Source organism: Sinocyclocheilus grahami, unplaced genomic scaffold, assembly GCF_001515645.1.
Source record: "Sinocyclocheilus grahami isolate Dianchi unplaced genomic scaffold, SAMN03320097.WGS_v1.1 scaffold90.1, whole genome shotgun sequence".
Classification (NCBI taxonomy): Eukaryota; Metazoa; Chordata; class Actinopteri; order Cypriniformes; family Cyprinidae; genus Sinocyclocheilus; species Sinocyclocheilus grahami.
In genome coordinates, this window is record NW_015505269.1 from 398,332 (window position 1) to 421,662 (window position 23,331).

Here is a 23,331-nt window from a genome sequence, read left to right on the forward strand (position 1 = left end):
ACATATATATATATATATATATATATATACAGAGAGAGAGAGAGAACAGACAAAATATATAATTATTTTCATAAATTTGTGTATTTCCAACAAAGATGAAATTTATATAATGCATAACTGGGGCTATATATTGTAAGGGGAAAACCCCTTCATCTGTAAATAAATAATTAGAGAGAAAGAAACAGAGAAAGAGAATATATTTTCATAAGCTTTTGTAATTTTTTATTACGTTTTTTCCAGTTTCTCTCTCTCTCTCTATATATATATCTATGAAATAAATGATATAATTGCATATTTATAATACAAATTCATATTTTAACAAGGAATATATTGAAGTGGCACTATATATAGTATGGTGGGGAAAAACCCTCTCTAATGCCTTTTTACTGTAATGCTTCTTTATTTAGCTAATGTGACCTGAAAGACTCAAAATAGAGCTACTTAATTTCCACTTTCAAATTAAAAAGCAAGTCAGAGTGGTTTGTCTGTTGAGAGAGAAAATGAAGTACAGGATGACTCAATGGAGAAAGGTCAAAGATTCAATCTCGATAGTACAGACTACAGCATTCTAAAAGAGGAAAGAAATTGCTTTAAGGATGTCAATCAGAGCGAGCTAGGTTTGAACAAGCTAACTGAGAGCAAATTGTCAAAGTGTCAGCAACAACTGGTCCTGAGATGTATCTGACAATTCAATCTCAAATGTTAGTGAGTTCTTGAATCGTAGAAATAATCATGTTTTCTGCTCAGCTCAAAGAGAGCGCATGTCCGCTGACCTTAAAGGCACCTCAGCATATGCTGCATTACAGCAGTGTTTTGTCACCTTCAGATGGAGCACATCAAAGCACATCCTTTCAACTCGGCTGAAGCTCTGATGAATTTTACAGCAAGCATCCAGAGCAAAAAAAAAGGGGGGGGGGGATGACTTCTTATATAAACAGCTTGATAGTACGTTTTGGAAATCAAGCAACAAGATCATTCTTATTTGTCAGACAAGCTACATTATGACATTCAGAACGGAAGAGCACAGCCATCTTCTGTCTGCTTCCTAGTGGCACTGTGGTTGCCGCTGGTAGCTGATTTGTCATAGTTTCCCCCTTTTGCTTGCACTGCTATTTGGCCTAACCGTGATAAATAGCATGGCTCATTCACAGTCTTTGCACTTTCCCTGCTCATGTTGGTCTGACCAGGTGAATGCCAATCTTGACACAAGCTAAGTGTCAAACTGGAACAATTGCATGAACTAAACACTTGCTATGTGCATCATCTGATCTGATTTCACCCTAAAATTATAAAAATCCACCCAGTGGTTTTTTGTTAATCTACTAAAATCTTTACCCCTTTCTCAAATTTAGCTGATCTCAGATGCCTATCTGTGTGACACAGACAGGCCCCTCCCACGATAGTTTGATTGACAGTAGCATTTCAGCACAGACTGGACTGGCGTCTTACCTTAGACCCACCCTGAGTGAGCTGTCATCAGTCCGCCATTGTTTCACTGCCGAAGCAGATGTAGACAAGAATGACTCCTAAGCGATTGATGTGTTCTGTTGTTGGATGTAATAATGAACATTAGCAGTTGTCATTTACTCCCGACATCTGAGCTGCTGAAGACGCAGTGTATTATGTTTGTTTTTGAAGAGAATGCGCCCCCGATCTACATAAATGCGTCTATGTTTGTGCGAATCATTTGTGATCCAGCTTCACCTACAGAAGAAGTGAGTGTAAGGTTTTTTAAACGAATCTTTGCAAATCGCCTTTCCTAATAATGTGCTAATTAGCTAGTTTCACGATGAATGCAGCTAAAGTAAACAGTCTCTCTGAGAGCAGCTCGGAAGAGAGGGGCGGGGTCAGCAGAGCTCATTAACATTTAAAGGAAAATGCTACAAATCTGCATGCTCTGAAAAGAGCTGTTTTTGACAGGGTAAAAAGGTGTTTTTTTACACTACCATTGAGAAATTTTAACCAAACTATGTTACAGACTTTTCATTAAGACCCTAAAGAATCATATCAACTTGTGGAAAATGGGCATCCTATGACCCCTTTAAGAATAAACCTTGCTTTTTTGGGCTATAAAAATCAATTTTAATGGTTTATTCAAGCCAAATTTGTAGTCCAAGCAGCCAAATATGGTATATAAATGATTCAAATCTATTTCCTGTGGTCTGAATTTGGATTTCAAGTTGTTTTTCGTCATTCATGAATCGACTTGCATGTAATATCATGCAAAAGTATTAAAAATCAGACTGAAAACAAACTGCACATCTTTTTCATTTTCCAGTCCACAGCAAACGAGATGCCACCGGGAGAATAAGACAAGGTAATCTTTAAGGAGAAGTAAACAAGACATCTATAAACATGTCCCACTATGGCTTTATTAGTACCTGTGAAATACGGGCTTGCAGAGGCACAAAGCAGAAAGCCATTAAACTGCTCAGGAAGGCCACGAGAGCTCGGCAAAGCCCATATACATAAACTGACACGTGGATAGGACAGCCTACGTCTCTCTTTCTCTGTCATTCCGAGCCATACAAGTTGACTTTCTCAGGCATCCTGCTGGCCCTGAGCCAAGTGGAGGCATAATTGATCAGACTTTCTGTGCCTATATATATATATATATATATACAGTAGGTACGGAAAGTATTCAGACCCCCTTAAATTTTTCACTCTTTGTTATATTGCAGCCATTTGCTAAAATCATTTAAGTTATTTTTTTTCCTCATTAATGTACACACAGCACCCCATATTGACAGAAAAACACAGAATTGTTGACATTTTTGCAGATTTATTAAAAAAGAAAAACTGAAATATCACATGGTCCTAAGTATTCAGACCCTTTGCTGTGACACTCATATATTTAACTCAGGTGCTGTCCATTTCTTCTGATCATCCTTGAGATGGTTCTACACCTTCATTTGAGTCCAGCTGTGTTTGATTATACTGATTGGACTTGATTAGGAAAGACACACACCTGTCTATATAAGACCTTACAGCTCACAGTGCATGTCAGAGCAAATGAGAATCATAAGGTCAAAGGAACTGCCTGAAGAGCTCAGAGACAGAATTGTGGCAAGGCACAGATCTGGCCAAGGCTACAAAAAAAATTCTGCTGCTCTCCAGAGATGCTCACTTGGGTTTAAGTCAGGGCTCTGGCTGGGCCATTCAAGAACAGTCACATAGTTGTTGTGAAGCCACTCCTTCGTTATTTTTGCTGTGTGCTTAGGGTCATTGTCTTGTTTGAAGGTAAACCTTCGGCCCAGTCTGAGGTCCTGAGCATTCTGGAGAAGGTTTTCGTCCAGGATATCCCTGTACTTGGCTGCATTCATCTTTCCCTCGATTGCAACCAGTCTTCCTGTCCCTGCAGCTGAAAAACACCCCTGCTATAAAAATTCTGCTGCACTTAAGGTTCCCAAGAGCACAGTGGCCTCCATTCCTTAAATGGAAGACGTTTGGGACGACCAGAACCCTTCCTAGAGCTGGCCGTCCGGCCAAACTGAGCTATCGGGGGAGAAGAGCCTTGGTGAGAGATGGAGAGACCTAAAAATGGCTGTTCACCAACGTTTACCATCCAACCTGACAGAACTGGAGAGGATCTGCAAGGAGGAATGGCAGAGGATCCCCAAATCCAGGTGTGAAAAACTTGTTGCATCTTTCCCAAAAAGACTCATGGCTGTATTAGATCAAAAGGGTGCTTCTACTAAATACTGAGCAAAGGGTCTGAATACTTAGGACCATGTGATATTTCAGTTTTTCTTTTTTTAATAAATCTGCAAAAATGTCAACAATTCTGTGTTTTTCTGTCAATATGGGGTGCTGTGTGTGGAAAAATGAGGAAAATTAATGAGGAAAAAAAATTAACTTAAATGATTTTAGCAAATGGCTGCAATATAACAAAGAGTGAAAAATTTAAGGGGGTCTGAATACTTTCCGTACCCACTGTATATATATAATAGTGCTTTAATAAAATGGGATTTCCTCCAGTACTCGATCTTCCTTAGTTAAAAACAAGAGTGCAAACTCCATGATCTCTGAATCTTAAAGGGATAGGTTCAGCCATAATTACAATAATTTCATAATTTACTCATTCTTACATAGTTCCAAACCCATATGACTTTCTTTCTTCTTTAAAATACAAAAGAAGATATTTTTATGAATGTTAATGCTGCTCTTTTCCATGCAATAACTATGAATGGAGGTGACAAGCTTCAAGGAGGTTTCGAAAACACCATAAAGAGACTTGTGCACTGTATTTTAAGTTTTCTGAAGACATTTCAATATTTTGTGAAGAACAGACCAATAAATAATTGTGCACATGGCAATGTCTAATTTGTCATTCATCGATGGCTCATTCATCCAATCTGTTGATTCATTCTTCAATCATTCATTTGATACATTTTCCAGATTTATGAATCTTTTTAATTAAAATTTTGATTCATTATCCAGTTCACTATACAGACTCATTTGTTCATAAATTGGATTGATCTGATTCTTGAGGTCAACTAACTGACTCAATTTTGAGTGAAAAGCTCACTTGAAGGTGGTGTCACTGAATAACATCTTGAATTTCCTCACACAAAGCTATTATACAGTTTCTATGTAAGAAAACTACAAACAAAAATTTTGAAATGTTGCCTTAACTGCAACAGGTTTAAGATGAAGTACTAAAATTACTAACTGAAATAAAACTAGAAATAAAAATATTTAATTATTTTACATAAAAAATTACTAAAAAATACATTTGAAATGAAAACTCAAAATATAAAAGCTAATTTGAAATATCAATAAAAATGATAATAGTACACAAATAACACTGATAGGAAGACATTAGAAGCCTATAATATCCAATGTGTGCTCACTAAATGGTTGAAAAAATGCAAATGAAATTTGATAGAGTGATTGAAAGAAGTGATTATAGCAGTTTTCTCTTATTTCCTTTTCTGTGAATACTTTGTCTCATTTTTATTTTTTGGTTATCACTAAAGCTCACTGGAATTCATTATAGATCATTAGATGTGACATTGCGGTGCCCTGGGAGACCTTCATATACAAAAACACATCACACAAAGCAATACACTAAAACTGCCTTCAGTTCTGGATGCAGCCACTGTGACCTACAGTCTGTGCCTAGCAATTAAATCTACAATTGCAATAAATGAGAGATGATATATAATTAGGCTCTTCTTTTCATGCAAAACTTCAAAAATGTAATAAGCAAAAACCGTTTGAGTAAGAACATTTTTCCAGCACCCTATTAAGCAACAGCTACATTATTTCCCTAGTAGCCCAGTAAGTCACCCAGATGTGTCTCTTTAATGTCTATGGAACTGAAACAAAGGTTAAATGTCACATATTTATATCTCAGTGATATAAGGAGTGAAAGTGGACCCAATTGTGAAGACGTATTTCTAAATTTGTGGCCTGGATAATGCACAGAAAAATGCTGAAGGGGCAATTAAAGGAAAAAGTGGGAAATTATAAGGTTATTTAACAAGTCTCTCACTGTATACTTTCTTACATTTACATTCATACTTTTGGCAGATCCTTGTATCCAAAGCAAATTCATTCAAGGTTTTTGCTTGCCTTAACATGCACCATTAAATACAATTTACACCTGGACTGAAGCTCAAGGAGCTCAAGCAATTATTAATATGCATAAGACTACTGAGAGAAGAATACGTACAGCTGATGGTGATGCCCAGCTCCACACCTGGCTTCTTTGGTAGCTTCACATGGAAGGTTCCACTGCTTGGGATAACTGATTCTGGATGAGACAAGGACAGAAATACAAAAAGGTCAATTTTTAGATGCAAGTCCATATCATCATTGTGGAGTTTTGATAATTCTGAACTTATAGACCATTGAGATTCAGGCAAATGACCAAACTGACACTTATTAAAGGGTAAGTTCATATCTAAATGATAGTTCTGTTATCATTTATTCACCCACACGCTGTTCCAAACCTCTATGGTGATCTTTTTTTTCGTGGAACACAAAATGAAATGTTTAGTAGAATGTCCAAGCAGTTTTTTTCCCATACAATGAACATGTGAGGACCATAGTGGTTTTCATGGCATGGAAAAGAGTAGCTTTTACCTGCTTTGTTTTCACATGCAAGAAAGAAAGCAGAGTAAATGGCAGCAGAACATTAGTTTTTTGGGTGAACCCTCTCTTTAAAGTGACAGCTGTTAAAAATTCAGTCTTTCTTTCAGGCAGAGATGTAGACAATCTTTCTGAAAGAAGCCCAGAAAGTTCAGTCTGGGATAGAGGGGAGGAAAAGAAAATCTCCATAAAATATGTCCTTCTCCTCTGGGCAGTGAGTCAGAATCAAAAAGAATGACAGAAGTGTCAGAGTGCTCAAAGAAAGAAAATGCATTGCTCTCCAGTGACCCGCCATTTCACATAACGACCTCTGCTCTTGAAATGATCATGCAGTAATTCAAGCCAACTCATTTCATCCAAATCAACAAAAGTGTCTTTTAAAACAAGCACTTGGTCTGAGCGATAAAGAATATTGCACAAGCAAAACATGGTAAAGCTGTTCTCCTTCCAGCGCTTCCTTTGTGATAAAACATTTACATTTTATTGGATTGCACAGAAAATTGACATTCAGTTTTCAAACTGACGCAGAATGGAAATAAGTGGGTTTTGCAATAATGGTACGTTCATGTAATTCCAAAAATATGACACATATAAGTTCCCAAATTGAATTAACTAGTGTGTTAGGGTTTACATAATTAACACCACTGTTCAAAAATTAGAGGTTTGTAAATTTTTAAAAATGTTTTTAAAAGAAATCTCATGCTCAACAACAAAGATTCAGTAATAAACTGTAATATTATGAAATATTATTACAATTCAAAATAACGTTTTTCTATTCGAATATATTCTAAAATTTAATTATTTCCTGTGATGGCAAAGCAGAATTTTCAGCATCGTTACATTACAGTTTTTAATTTAAAATGATCCTTCATTCAAATGAAATCATTGTAATATGCCAATTTGGTGCTCAAGAATAAATAATGAATAGAAAGTCTAAAAAGAACAGTATTTATGTCAAACATAATTTTTTTTTTCATTGGTTAATGGACAGGAGGCAGTCTGTGTGCTAGTGCCGGAAGGCTGTGACTACCCTTGAAGTCGTCAGAAACACAGTTTAAAAGATTCCTGATAAGCTAAATAAAAGAAACTAATTAAATATCAAACCAAATTAAACAAGACAAAACACTAGGATGACAAGCTAATTACGGCGTGTCTCAAGGACTACAGACGTTCCACGCGGCCCATACTGTGATTACGCTGCCAAAGCACAGCACGAGATGGAAAAATGAGAGAATGTGTGGTGGATTTTCAGATGAAAGTATATAAACTGTATTTTCATGCGGATGTCCATACGGAAATAGTACCTATTAAATCACGGGCCACGTGTCTTGCAGTACTAATCATTTCTATGCATCAAACACATTCCAGATGGTTGGGCTCTCAGAATTATGGCATAACTTTTAAAAAGAAAAAGAAAAAAACTCTAGGACAAACGCGGGATGTGGCCAGATGGATCTTTCATCCCCAAACAGGTTTGGAATTGATGAATCGGTTCATGTCCCCACCTGCTACGTCAAACTCAATCTCTAGTGTGACTTTGCTGGTGATACTGGAGTCCCTCAGCAGCTGATTGGTCTCCTCCAGCGTGCTGTCCTCAGTGGGGATGCCGTTTATTGACAGGATGCGGTCGCCAATCTGCAGGATGCCGCACCTGTGCACAGAGAGCAGATTTAGCACACCATTCCTCTTACACTGGCCAACAGACTAGCTGTGCTGAATGCATAAAATAAAAATAATGGACTGGCGTAGAGAGAGACAAAAAGAGGTGGTGGGACCCAGGAAATATCTCACACTGACCAGCCAACCACTTATATTATGCCACCTGGCGCCATTAAATAGACATTAGTGAGTGGATGTGACACTTTAGCCAAAAATACAAATGTCCTCTTAGCTCAAGGTCAGAGTAAAAGCACTTTTTAATAGCTGAGGGAACAAAAACTCTTTATTGAATTCCAAAATGGCTTTTGAGCCAAACAGAAGCAATATTGCTTTTGCTTTCACTGCTAAAAACACCAGCAAAGCTGGTCACCATAAGGCATATGCTGTGTTTTTGATGCTGGTATGCAGCGTGGGCTGCTAGCATCACCACCAACAAAAGTGTAAAGCATTAAAACGTGTCATATTGTGATTAGCCTCAAGAACCAATGGCATTTGGTGATTTTAGAGCTACACTGTAGGAAAAGATTTACACTTACACAAGTTGGCAGCATCTCATCGCTTGTTCCCCAACTCCGCTAGGTCTTTATCAAATCACCAACATTAGCAGGTTTATGTCCATCACTGCAATTACAACTTCAGCTGGCAGCGAGTCATCCCTGTTGCTTAGGTCAGTAATTACAGTGAAGTTAGGATGTAAATCCACATCAGTCGACGAGTAAGTTCATTTGGATGCCAGCTGAGGCTATGCTGCTCAGGTAATTATAGTTAAGTGCTTTGCTCTATTACGTAACGCCGTAGTCAATCACAGCCCAAGCAGGCTGGAAATCAGATCGTCACGGCCAAGCAGTTATATATCATGTGCGATCACATTATATCATGGACGAAGTTGTGGCTCAGCGGCGGACAAGTTCTAAGCGGCGAGAACGGTGCAGTAATGTAATAACTGTGGGCTTTGCGATGTGTTCAGATAATCAAAATTAGATTCAAGATTAAATATTCAAGATTCCCAAAGGGAAGTTCACACTTCTCTGATAACGCAAACAATTAAGCCGCACCGAGTGCTCCGATCTGAGGAGGGATATCTGGAATATTAAAACCCAGAGTTTTAACTAGGTCAAATGAGGCACTGGAGAAGCACTGGAGATTAATAAAAATCATGTTCGGAGATCTTACCGCTCTGCCGGGCTGTCAGGGTCTATGTAAGCGATGAGCGGCGGAGAGGACAGGGTTTCCGTGGCAAAGACTCCTCCCTGAAGCTGGATCCCAAAGCCCATGATGGAGTCGCTGATGAGGGTCACCTCTGTTGTTTCTGTGTGGACCACCTGACCAGCAAGTCCTACCGTACTTGAAGCCAGAGACACTAGAGGAATGAAAAACAGGACAACAGGGTCACAAACAGCAAAAGTTGATTTCTGGGGCCCAAAAGGACCCTCCCTCTTCATTTTTACTATATAGAAAAGAGCAGCTTGAACATCCTACTAAACTTCTCCTTTGGCCATCAGCATAAGGACAATAAAAAAATGTCACACAGGTTTGATAAATCAACCAGATTTTAGTGAACAATCCTTTTAAATGCTTCAAACAGCTCTTCTGTATGCATCTCAGAGCAACTTTTCCCAGAACAAAAGGCTGTCAGCCATGTGAGTATTTTCAGTGACTGAGCTGGATTTGTGCCCTCGCTGCAGATAAGAATTCAATATGCGCACTAGTATGTTTTGGGCCAACTATGTGCGCTTAGAAATAAGAAAGACACTGATATAGAGCTAGTGTATTATATCGCAAATCAGACCACATGGATTTGAGAAAACTCTTTCAGTAGATGGTACAAATTATGAGGTTGTTCGAACTTCCTTATCTTACGAGTCTGGATCTGGATTTTTTTTATTTCATTTATTTGAAGTTTTAGTAACTTTGTTAGGCCACTTTTTATTAGTTTGTTTATATATATTTCTATTTCAATTATAGTCTTAGTAATTTTAGTGTCAACTTAAACTTATAGCAGGTAAAATAAGTATTGAACACATCACCATTTTTCTCAGTAAATATATTTCTAAAGGTGCTGATGACTTGAAATTTTCACCAGATGTCGGTAACAACCCAAGTAATGCATACATACAAACAAAACAAAACAAATAAGTTCAGAAATTAAGGTCTGTGTAATGTCGGTGTATTCCCGCTGTATTTTATTTCAGCTGATTGCCAAGGCAACATTTCTAATTATCATTTAAGTTTTCTTTATAATTTTTTCCTTATCTTTATATTTTATTTTATTTTAGTGTTATTTCAATTAACAAAAAATGACTTTCACTGGTTTTATTTAACACTGCTATAACTAAGCTGATAATTATTTTTATGTTACAGCAGGTAACCAATAAATAGCCAAAATTAAAATTCTATTTTATTTTGTAAATTAAATTAAGTAAACTAAAAATAAAATAAAAAATAAACAGACACAAAGACACCATTATAATGTGCATTATGAAAAATGGATCTTAATTCTGACATTTGCTAGTGTTTTTAAAAGTGAACTTTCAAATACTATATCTAAATAAATATCTTATCTATATCTATTAGAAATTCAAACAAGCCTGTGAAAACAGATAAACCCTGTTGTTTTCACCGCACTGATTGAGAGCGTTTAAACCAGCTTACCGAAAAGCAGACAGGCACACAAGCATAACCAATGTGATTTATACACCGCGATGCACCCCATTTACAATTGTCTATATCAATAAAGTCTCATGGGATACATCTCAATTGCAAAGCATCAATTGCAAAAGCATTGTTACTGGGCGGCAAAAAGAGACAATTTTGCCCAAGTATACTGACATGTTTGTTCGCACTGTGTGCTTTCAAAGAGGCCAGTGAAAATGCGCTCTGGCACACGAACACCCGTCACACCCTTGACTGACCAAGCTTAAACTGTCATCCCAAGCACCAGGGAGCACAGACGACAGCCAAGAGGTCTCTTTCCCCATAGACATGGAAATCTGCCTCCAGGTTATCGACCGGCACCAAACCAGGCCTGCCGCATTTTTATAGAGCCTGTTATACTCGCCGGATCACTCTACTGTGACTGGAGAGTGAGTCTATCCAAGATTGATGATTCTGCTCACGGGCTAGATTTACCGCACCAGACACCTTTATTGTTTTAAATGCAGTGACCTTTCCTTTTTTATTGGGCGTGAGGGATGGGAAAGGGAGGTTAAGGTGACGCAGATGAGGACAGGATGCCTCTTGGATGCGCAAACGCTTTCAGGGATGGGTCTGCAGTGCACATCGATCAACAACCGTTTGGGACTCCTCTTGTCTGAAGCACTGAAAATGATACCGACTGGTCTTTTCGCGAATGGCTCAGGGGCCGCAGACTGTGAATTGACCCGACAGGGCTTTGTGTGCTTCGGAGTCTTGCTTCGCGAGGTGATTCGGTTAAGTGGTGTCTTCGGTTTGTGGTAGACTTCAAAGGCTCTGACGGACAAGGAAGCACCTGAGGGGTCATTGTCGACATCTCAAAGAATCGCCAGCCAGCTGACTCTCTCTAGCTCGTTCGCTTCCTCCTCCTCCTCCTTCCTGCGAGAAATCTTAATTTCTTCTTCCCACAGACCAGTGAGTCAGCAGTAACTCGAAATCCTTAGAATGAGTCAGAAGAGTTTTGAAACATCTTTTCTTCGGCAGAGAACAGATTTGGGCAGTTCTAGTAAAATTGGAAAACGCACCTTTGATCTCAAAGCCCTTGAGTTGCGTCATTGTTTCGGTCGGCAGGATCTGTTCTAAGCTCTCTCTCTCTATATATATATACATAGACTGCTGTTCTGGGGTCAGTAAGATATTTTTTTAAAGAAATTAATGTGTTTATTCAGCAAGGAAGCATTAAATTGATTACAAGTGACAGTAGTGAAGACATTTATAAAATACACTTTCAATTCCTCAAAGTATCACAGTTTCACAAAACCATTAAGCAGCACAACAGTTTCCAACATTGAGCATAAGAAGAAATATTTCTTGAGCATCAAATCAGAATATTAGACTGATTTCTGAAGGATCATGTGACACTGAAGACTGGAGTAATGGCTGATGGAAATTCAGGTTTAACATCACATTTTATATACACCACAATTAAATAACATTTAAAAAATTTTTTTAAAAAGTAATAATAAAAATTCTTACTAACATAAAACTTTTTATCAGTAATTTATGTATATAGCGTTTGGAATCCTGAAATATATTGACCTTTTCAATTAAAGAATACAACAATGAAATTGACAAAAACAAACCAAAATTGTAAGTAACTTATGAAGCATCAAGGAAATAATTATTATTTATAAACCTAAGAAAAAATATTTCCATAGTAAATGCATATTGGTCATTTTGAACAATTTACGAAAACTTGGGATAGTGACAAATTTTTTTTATTATTATTATTATTATTATTGTTAATAGTAGTAGTAGTAGTATATTTCGTGAACCAATGACTAACAAATACATACATTTCTGAGGCTCATACAGAAAATTTGAGAAATATACAAAATTATCAAAAAATATATTTTTCAGGTTATTTTGAACTAGGAATGTAGCGATTAACCGGTTTCGCGATTAACCGCGCTTTAAAACGTCACGGTTAATTAATCGTAAAGGTTCCACTAAACCGAGTGTTTCTGTTACACGGAACGGAGCTGTTGCAGCTTGCGCAAAACGAAAACAAAGTTACACTAGCGGTGCACCAGCTTAAAATGACGTGCTTATCAGAGGCACGGAGGCTACTACATGCGTTAGATTAACTGTGACAGAGGAACCAAACAGCGAAGCTTCATTTCCACCAGAGAAATGCCTGTCGAGAGTGTGGGACCATTTTGGGTTCACCAAGAATGACCAGGGTGTCGTTTAAATATTGCTGTAAAAAAACTGCTGCTAAAGAGCGAATACATAAGGGATAATGCACGGCTAGCTGTACATTGAACGATTTTAATGCACGACGTGAATGCAAGAACCACGCAAAGCTACAGCTCGTTATAGCTCAGCATTCTGCCCGCTTCAGATCAGAAAGAGATGAAAAAGTGCGGTAAGATCACATTTATTTTAATTAATTAATTATAACATTTAGCTACTTTAATTAATTATTCGAGAGAGAGAGAGGTGACAGTTGCCTGTGTGAATTAGCCTACCTGTATCTGTGCGTCTCTCCTGTAGGCTATTAATCTATTTTATTAATAAAAGTCACGGGGCAGCATTTAAAAAAAAATGTAAAGAATGTACAAACTGAAAACATTAAATACTTTTGCGATCTATTTCCATTTGTTATTTTCAAAAGAGAAATACTGTCATGGATGTTTACAGAGCAGAGGTCACCTTTTTTAAATGGACTTTAATGGGAGAGATGGACTTTTGTTTGTCTTTTTTTATTATTATTTTGTGCTGTATTGTTGGTTACTGTGTTATTTCTGTTTCAAAAGCCAGCAATAAATAACACTTTAATATCTAAAGAGTGTTCATGTGATTTTATACATTAGTAATGTTGGGAAATGAATAAATGCATAATAATCGTAAAACCGTGATTATTCCTCAGACAATAATCGTACCAACAAAATCTATAATCGTTGTATCCCTATTTTGAACCCCTTTGTGCATTCTAGGGTTAAAATCATGCTTATGTGACATCTCTGTGTGAATACTTTTCATGCAGAGCTCAAAGAGTTGCATGAGTTGTGTGTGTTGAAACCCTGAGTTACATAAAAGGAACTTGGGAAGAAGAGTCTCTCGAAATAGTGTATGCCGTAGCCTGACCTGTGTCTTGCAGAAGATACCAGGAACCTTAATATCCTCAACACTGTCCTTTAGTATTTAATCCTTTAATCATATTTTCCACTAGCAGAACGTATTAGCACCTCAACTGACAACAGCATGTAAACCATAAACGAGGACTGTAGGCATTAGCCAACAATTAAATTATGCTAATATTCTCCTGGTGAGAAGACACGGTGCTAGTTCGGTCACAGTATATTAAACGCAGAGCGGTTTGTTCCGGACCACAGAAACGCAGAGGGGAACTTTAAAATTAGCATGACACCACCTCCAACAGAGAAAAACAAGATATAGAAAAGGCATCAGTGAAAGCTTTTTAGAGTATCCCCAGCAGGAGAAGAGGAGACAACAGACTGAATGTGTCTGTTTATGGGGCGTGTGGACAAGACAGATAGTTTCCCCTCACATTCACCGCTTCATTGACTCTGTGTTTGATCTTGCAGTAGACATTTTCCACAAATGGGGAACAAAATTTTCTTCAAAAAACCCTTTTTCAACAAACAGTCAGTGATAGGAGGTGCTTAACCTTGAAAAAATATTGACTGTGAACCTCAGGAGGTCAAACTAATTATTATATTTTCAGTTTTTCCCCAGTTTTGGTACATTTCTAGCGATAAAAAAAAGAACCAGGAGAGAACAAAATATATGATATATCCATTTTACACAGGAAAAAACCCCCAAGTGGGTAAAATGGACATTTATATTATTAAAATTATTAATTATTAAATATTAGATTTATTTACATTTATATTAAAAAAGTCAAAATATTTTTTAAACCCAGATTATTTTTAATCAATAGAAAATTAAACAGGATTGAACTAAAAAGATCAAATTAATAATCAAAATTAATACTATTAAAATTAATAATTATTGAAAATGTATATTATTCAATATTAGATGATCTAGTAATTTTATATTTATTTACATTTTAATTAAAAATGTCAAAATAGTTTTAAACCTACAATTTTTTTTTAAGCAATAGAAAATTAACCGGGATGAAACTAAATGGACAAAATGAATAATCAAAATTAAACTAACTATTAAAAATGTCATTATTATTAGTATGTAAGTGAGTGAGTAAATAAAAAAAATATATGTATAATATATAGTAATTAATAATAAATATGTATAAAATATTAATTATGACATTAAAAATTATATTAACTGAAAATTATATTAAAATACAGTATTATACAATAGTAAAAAAAACTAAATGGACAAAATTAACAATCAAAAAAGTGTGTATAAATAAATAAATAAATTAATAATAAATAAAGTAATAAATAAATAAAACATTTAATAATTAAACAGATTGTGAACAAAATCCCCATTTTAAGGGAAAAATATTTGATGTTTAAAACTAGCTACTTTTCATGCAAGGCTAATTTTATGTCAGATAACAGTTTATTTAACATCTAATAGGTCTCACAACAAAATACATAGGATTTGTCCCTCTAATGCTTTACAAAAAGTAACAGGACACTGAATTGTACTAGCAAAAAGCACAGTGGAAAATGGCAGCAGTTTTGTGACCTTCTGTGTTATCGCTCAGTGTGAGGAGATGGCTTGGCATCTCATCCAGACGTGTCATTGCTGTCTGATGGGTGACTTTGCAGCATGTATCTCCCTCCCTCCCTCCCTCCATCTCTCTCTCTGTTGAACAGTGTCTGTGAGCTTTATTCTGTCCCTGTGAGCCAGTGACAGTAAAGGCCTCAGGAGGTACTTTTAACAAACCACTGCCACTTTGTATGCTAGAAGACGTCACTCAAGCAAAGGCTGGGAATGCTGAATCAGCAGCACAGCATGCAGTGAACCCATCCTCACTCATTTGCCTTTGCGCTATAGGCTGTCAGAACAGATCCTGGGCAATTGGACTCCTTGATCCGACTGCCACGGCTCTGTGCAGAGCTCTCTGGACAGTGAAATCAAGGTGCTATGCAAATAGGGCTCATTTGGAGCATCAATGAAGTTAATCAAGCTTTAATTAAGCTTTCAAGTTGGGCTAGTGAGGCAATGAACAATTTGCTGCCCTCTGAGCTCCACAGCAGTAGGTTGAAACAAGGTGATTGCTGATAAGCTGCTAATATTCATTAGTATTTTTGGGCAATTATCAATTTAAATTTGATACGATTTCAAGCATTTTAGCAAAAGGTCATGAAAAACATGACATTTCTAAAATTCTGTTTTCGCTTTGTCATTATGAGGTACAGAGTGTAGATTAATGAGAATAAAACGGATTTAAACAATTGTAGTCTCAGGCTGCAACATAACAAAATTGCAAAAAAATTAAGGGGGTCTGAATACTTTCTGAATGCACTGTATATATATATATATATATATCTATATATGTATATATATATATATATATATATATATCTATATAAGTAATTATATATACTATAATTACAGTTTTAGTTTTTTTATTTTAAGTTTTTTAAATTTAGGTTTTCGTCTAATATTTGTTTTATTTTATTTCGGCTTTAATTTAAATACTGCAATTTTTCATAGTTTTACTTTTTGTTTTACTTAACAGGCAGCTGGTTTCCCAAGATGACCAGATGAAAATTAGCAGACTAGCCTGACTGGGTTAGGAGACAAACCAGCAAACCTGCTTAGGCTGGTCTAATATGTTTTTTAAAGGAATACAAGCTGTGTTTTACAGGACAAAAGCATATGTCTGCTGCGTTTGCCTTTTTAACGGAGAATACGGTCTATTATGCTATGATATGATCCCGGCCATGCTGCTCTGACTAAGCGTGTTTCACGAGTTAGAGTAAAATCATAGCTGAGGAAAGACTCAATACAGCTATTACAGACCCATTATGAAATCATTTTTCTAAACAAACAGCGTCTTTGAGGGGCCATGCACATGCTTGTGGCAGTAAAACTGAAAATAAATTTGTGTAATAGATGAGATGCTCTGTTTCTGTGCGGCAGGTGTATTTGCCAAACACAAGCGGTGAGCAACGCAGTAGGAGAAGCTATTAACCATGACGTTCAGAACAAGTGCAGCCTAGTCATAGTAAATTAAACACTTCAAAGTCAGATAAAAAAATGGACATTTAAATTAGCCGAAGTGTTTTGCCATTTTAAAAGACCGTCTCAAATCCCAGTTAAATGAGACAAATAAGCAAGCCATTTGTTAGGGGATTTCACATCTGTGGCGCTACGAAAACCTCGCTATGTTTGTTCGAACAATGCAAAATGTCTTCAACAGCATGTGTCCAAACTCCACTTCCTCTAACATTTACAGCAAATAACCAAGCAGCAACGAAAAACTAATTTAAACACAAGTCTGCTACTGAAAGTTAGCGTGAACGTGGTCAGCAGTGTGGGCAGCTGATTAACCATTTTTCCAGTGCCAACGATTGTTTATTGGTCCTGTTGACGAAGCCTGCAGATAACAGCCCCACGCGGTATGAAAGCGTGGTCGGGTAATTATCTCTGGCAGAGGCGACGACGGTGACGCTGCTCGGTTGAAGGATATGAAATATCTTTCAGGATCTAATTACTGGGTAGCCAGAGGTGTAATTTCCCTCTTTCGCTTGGCATCTTCAGAAATGGGAAGAGAATGCTGAATGTGTTCACTTCAGGTAAGTGCTATCACACTCGCTGATCTTATTCAGATTCAGAGCCCAGCCGTGGAGAGGAAGGGCAGGAAGGATAGGAACCATGTGCAAGAGGTCTGAATGTACAGATAAAGACAGACTATCATAGCAGAGACAGGAAGAATAATAGACGTATGGCCTTTCTTTAATACCAAGCGACCTCAACACATTTATGTTGGAGTTTTATTGCTTTCGTCACTTTCAGCGGCTTAACCAAGCTTCTCTTCGCACAATTGCATGCGCTTAGCATAATGTGGCATTTATAAAGGTTTGTTTCTGAATTACCGTGGGCGGTACTTTCAACCTCCTGACTTCTGTTTTGCACAAAGAATGACAAAGGTAGCTATAAAAATTCGAAAGCTAATATTAAAGTCAAGACAAGTCTCCGGTCAGAGCCTGCATGGAGGTGCTGATACATTAGAGAAGTTTTACAGGAAATCAATAACCAAGCCCATTTCTGTGTACTTCAGCCATTCTGATAAAAACGAAAGGTTTTAAAGAATGAATCAAAGTGGAACTAGGTAAAGACTGATGGTAAATCTGTTGTAGAGAGGATAAAAACCTATGAAGAACAACTGCTTATTCAATGTATTATACAGAGCCATAAAGAAGGTCTTTGGCTCGCTTTGTGGTATTAGAAAAATGGCACGTCAAGGTAAAAATAGTACTTTCAAACATGTTTCAAGACCCTTTTCCATTCAGTTGCATTCCATAAAGCTATTCGAAAAGAATGCATCTAACTGCATGTGAAAGCGTTCAAGCTTCAAAAAGGATGCGGAAGCACCATAAAAGCATAATAGAAGTGGTCCATACAATGGACTTGGTGAGGAATTCGAATCGAACTGAAGTAGCTATTCATTGGAAGGAAAGTAGTTTTTAGTCAGATTTGAATGGTCCAGTTTACCAAACCGATTGATTCACTCTCAAAATGATTTCATTTCTTGAGATGACTCAGTGATCCAGTTGCAGCAATTAACCCCTCACTGGAGGTGAAGGTCAGTGAATAATGAGATAAATCAAGTCGATGTCTTCCTCACAAAGCTGTCACTTTTATGGTGGTTTTGCATTCAGTCTGAAGCCACAGAAGTCATAAAAATTTTTCATTTAGTCTTTTTTTAAATTTAGTCCAGTGTCAAGTTCACTTTTTAGTTGTCATATTTAGTCAGCCTTGTCCTGTCTTTGTTTAGTCAAGTTTTAGTCGACTAAATGTCTGAACATTTTAATCTAGTTTTAGTCAATGAAAACTTATTCACATTTTCGTCATGCTGTATAATAGTTACAAATATTTTTTATCAAAATTATAATCGCAATGATTTTTGTCATTTGAGAAATGTTTTTTTCACATTTCAGGTATTGCACTTTCACCAATAAGCACAAAGCAACAGAATGTGAACTCATACACATGGTTTATTTTACCTCATCTAGTGTACTGATTTATTATAGGCTATTTAATATATAAATTAAATAAATATAAATATCAAAGACTTATATATGCACTTTCTCTGTCTACATAATGAAAACTGTTAAAACAGTGAAATTCCTAATAGCAATTCCAATAATTCCAAATTGCAATAATGTTTCTCTATTAAAACAACAGCGGTTGAGCAAGTGCATTAATTCAGCAATCACAAACAAAATAGTCGAGATCTCATGACAGACGATAATACACACTGGCTGAATGACACTTTCATTTAAGCCGATTATACCACATGGAGATCGCTGAACTTCAGCATACTGGTTTGTCGGTGTTTAGATAATAATCTACACTTCCGTAATGAAGAGTGAGCGCATGCACATGTTTGCCAGATTGCAAAAATTAAGCAAAACACCAGGCAGAAAATGTATCCTTTTAACAGAGAAGTTCTGATTTGGGGATTTGAACTCTTCTTATCTGGCAACTGCCCACATGAAAGCTCTCATAGTAGAGGCTTGTACAGCAGTCCGCAATATTATTTTGATATTTTGTCTCCTTTTGTTCAATGAAAAAATAAAAGGAGATTTTTGTATAGTTTTTATTTAAAAAAAAAGTATTTTATCGTCAACGATATTGCATGTTGATATAGTCACAGTTGTCGTTTATTGACCTTATTGTCATCTCATCATTGTCTCGATTTAGCCATGGGAAAGTAGCTCGTCAAAGAACATTTTTTTGTCATAGTTTTCATTGATGAAATTAACACAACATAAAAATTTGGAATGACATGGAGTGAGTAAATTAATTTATATTTTTGGGTGAACTATCAAATATTGAATTGTGTGGAATGTTTCATTCTTGATCAATAAAAAAAGATTGATCCCTATTAGATATCAGAACATTCAACACGACTACATCAAACATACTTGAGCTCTTGTAGTCTTTCTTCTTCAGTTTGCGTCTCATCATGGTGCCGCGGGGACTTGTGGGATACATGGTGCGTGGCAGCGTGTTCATGTTGAGTGAGCTCAGACTGTAGGCACTCATGGAGGTGGGAGAGAAGGATGAACCCAGAGCTGTGTAGGAAAAAGAGAGAAATGTTTTAGCAAAACTCTCATTATCAACTCTCAATGACTCATTTTAAAACCTCATATACTTAGTATATAAAGTTCAATTTTGCTTGTTAGAATGCTTCTGCTTTACATTTTTTCCTCATTTAAAACAACAATTTGAGTGAAAATCCAACATAAACTTCATGATTTCATAGTATTTGGTATGTGTCTCTTTTGCTTTACTGTAGCTGCATGATCATGATCTTCAGCATGATTTCAGATGATCCAAAGAACATCTTGAGTTTCTTTGGAAGAACAACATCTGACCATCTGTACAAATTCACATGAACAATCTCACAAATTTACCTAGATTAGAGACTTTGAAGTTCTATTCATTTTATGTTTTAACCATGTTTAAATCCCATATTTTCAACTGAACTTTCGAACCGCACTGTATCTTAACGTTTTCTAACAACAGGTGCAGGAAACCAAAGCCACAGTTTGTCACTAGTTGAGGAAATGCACAAAACAACTCATTAAAGTGCTATAGACTGTGCCCTCGTCTTTGACACTGTGTGAACGGTGGTAAGTCTTCATCAAAGCACAACTCTAAAAATACTCCCCGATGCCTAAAAGCCACTTCTTATCACAGAACAATGGCTAAGAACCAAATCACAGTTCATACTGATCAGACAAAGAGCTTCAAAGCCGTTTTTAGCACTTGCAAAAAAAAAAAAAAAATCCCAACTGACAATGTTACTACTCCAAAAAAATTTGTTTTATTTGGCTGGGACACTGGCGATGCTGAAAATATGTCAGGATTAGAGCAGATTACAGTCTTATTTTTTACAGTTTGTGTGGTCTTGGCACATGAAGGACATTCTGCTTTCCTCTCTCTTTTTTTAAAAAGCCATTAAACCATGTACAGCTTTAAGAGCATAATGAGACCTTCTGGTCCACTTGTGTATTGTATAAGATGAGCTCTTCCTAATCCAAACATTAAGGAGTTAATGTCCAGCAAATGCAGCCTAATTTGTCTTTAGGGAAAAAGAAAACAGCGTAATACAACTCTCAGGGGGGTTTTGCTCTTTCACGCAAATCAAGACACATCTTCCAGAGATGGAAAAAGCCTTTGAACTCCCATAACCAAGGGGGATATATAATCCAGCAATAAAAAAGGAGACTGTGACTAAAGAGTATTGATGGAATGACAGTAAATTATGTGAAGCCACCAGCACTGAAGTGCCCGCGGCATCTTTACTACCCTCCTGAATGGAGAATCTGAGACATGACTGTGAAGGTGAGAAAAGGTGCAGCAAGCAATTTTAGCAGTGTTGCTAACTTCAAAATTCAATCATATGTGTGATATAAGTGAAAAGCAGTTCAGACGCTTGAGGTTTAAAGGTCGCTGTACCATTGGTTGCTACAGGGGTTTTTGAACTGGAGTCAGCAAAATGTTTGGGGGACTGCAAAAATGTATATATACATATATATATATATAAGGGCTGTCAAAATTAACGGCACTAATTTTATTAACGCAGCATGCATTTTCTGTTTGACCCGTGGCCTGACCCGTAGTTGGAGAAATGGAGATGCACAGTGTTGCCAACTTAGCGATTTAGCGACTTTTCAGACCCCTTTAGCAACTTTTATTTTCCTCCCAAAAAAAGCACCTAGCGACAAACCTTTAGGGTTTGCCCAAACCTTATTTAGTTTCTGAGACTCACTGGTACTGCCACGCGAGTGCAAGGTCTCTCTTTCCCAGCGCACACACACCTCTCTTTCTCTCTCTCCGCGTCTGTTCTGTTCAGCGAGCGGCGGAGAGTAGCAGCACTTTTAGTTAAAACAGATATTATGTTTTTACTTTTTTATCTAATTTTACATGCAAGTATAGCCGAAATCACAGCACAGCTATTGTCTTTATCTTATGTGTAGCCTATTTGATTTCATTAGATGATGGCTCGATTATTAGGATTTTTGTGCAGATTAACATTTTGGAAGGGAGAGCTATGTAGTCTTAATGGGTCGCATTTCAGTCACTATTTCATATTCATTCCGTTGTCAACTGTAGTAAGTCAGTCTGGTAACTAGTAACACAATATTTGGAACACGAAAAACCCCATTTTGCTGAATTACTGTAAATTTTTTCTGAAAAAAATATGAGTGTATTGTACATACTTAGGGAAAGTATTGTCTAAGGCGAGTTATTGGCAATATATATTTAGTCAGTTTGAGTAAATTATTAATTTACTGTAAACATTCATTTGAATAAATTATTGGACTTCTTTTTGTACTGTGAGGTAAATTTGCAGACGGTCCCTAAAGCAGCCCAGGCGAATAGCCAGCTAATATCAAACCTAAAACTACCGCGCTTGGTTTTCTATGGGAGAAAAATGGTTTGGTCAAACTTTGTGGGTTGTGGGCTCATATTCTGGGCTCATCTGCTTAAATGTACATAATATACAGTAATATATTTTATTAACTAGATGCCGAATTTAATAATTTATTATCACTGTCTTGAGGCAATAAACCACGTTATGTGTTTTCTTTATGGGAAATGTTTAACATGCCGTTTTGTGCATTCCGTAACTTGCGTTCATATCCTCATCTGCCTGTATAGTTTGCATCATCAGTAAGATCTGAATTTGGTCTTTTAATAGCTGCGTTAATTGCCACGTAATGCGTTTTCTTTAACAGATTTCTGAGGGAAACAGCGTGAAACCTTGTGCGTTCGTTCATATTCTACATCTGCTTAACTGTCGATATAGTTCGCATAATCATCAATAAGGCGTATTCTGAGATCTGAGGTCTTATATCACTGTATTAGTTCACTGTTACGCATCATTGGGGAATCCTGGCGTGTGACATATGAGGGGAACCCCAGTATTACAGCACAGAGTCACACAAGCCATGATACAAAGTTACAGAAACTAAGCAACCGAAAGCAATATATGTCTTACTCAGATGTAATGTTAGTTCTGTACTTCAGCGTTGGGTAAAATAGCATTAATATAATCTCCTTTGTGGTAGAGAAAGCTGCTTACATGTAGGCTACGGGAAACAGCGAAGATGTTGAATTAAACATACACACAATCAGCTTTTCCACATGTTTATACTGGCCCCCGATAATCAAAACTTCTACTTAGCGCTTGCTCCATTTCTGCAGATCAGTTTTTGTGAATGAATTACTTAATCCACCTGTTGCTTTGGTCTTCATCAACAGCCAGTTGTGCCAATTTTCTGCCGAATTTTAACTACTGAATTTGTGGAAGCGAATTTGGAAAGTGAAATAAAATGGACCGAAATTTGCCTGTCGAATATTATACATCGTATTTTTAAACGGATTGAATATTTTGGAAGTGAATTCTGGAAGGTGAATATGAAATATTGAATTTTTAATTATGAAAATTTGTGTGAAATATTTTGAACTGAAATATTCACAGCTTAAACAACTATGTTAAAATTCAGGACCTAAAAATGCAAGCCCTGGAAATACAAGGCATTAAAATGCAAGCATTGTTAATGCAATGCATTATTTTTTCAGTTAGTGCTATTCAACATGCTTTTTTGTTTCAAAGACATATGGCATTATTTTTTGTCCATAAGCAAACTTTGCAAAACACAAAATTTGTCACTGCCAAAACTTTTTGCCATGTCTGTATGTTGACTATGGTTTCACTAATAATAAACATACATTTGCATA

General features: G+C 36.7%; 1 protein-coding gene across 1 annotated transcript in view; it reads right to left on the reverse strand.

Annotated features, from left to right (window-relative positions):
• The window catches only part of LOC107587171 (glutamate receptor-interacting protein 1-like), a 164,652-nt gene that overhangs the window by 28,249 nt on the left and 113,072 nt on the right, over nucleotides 1–23,331 (reverse strand). The window contains exons 11-14 of the mRNA XM_016274838.1: nucleotides 19,503–19,652; nucleotides 8,929–9,115; nucleotides 7,602–7,747; nucleotides 5,678–5,758 (exon numbers count right to left, since the gene is read on the reverse strand). Coding sequence (XP_016130324.1) covers nucleotides 5,678–5,758; nucleotides 7,602–7,747; nucleotides 8,929–9,115; nucleotides 19,503–19,652 — 564 coding nt within the window. The remainder of the gene's footprint in view (nucleotides 1–5,677; nucleotides 5,759–7,601; nucleotides 7,748–8,928; nucleotides 9,116–19,502; nucleotides 19,653–23,331) is intronic.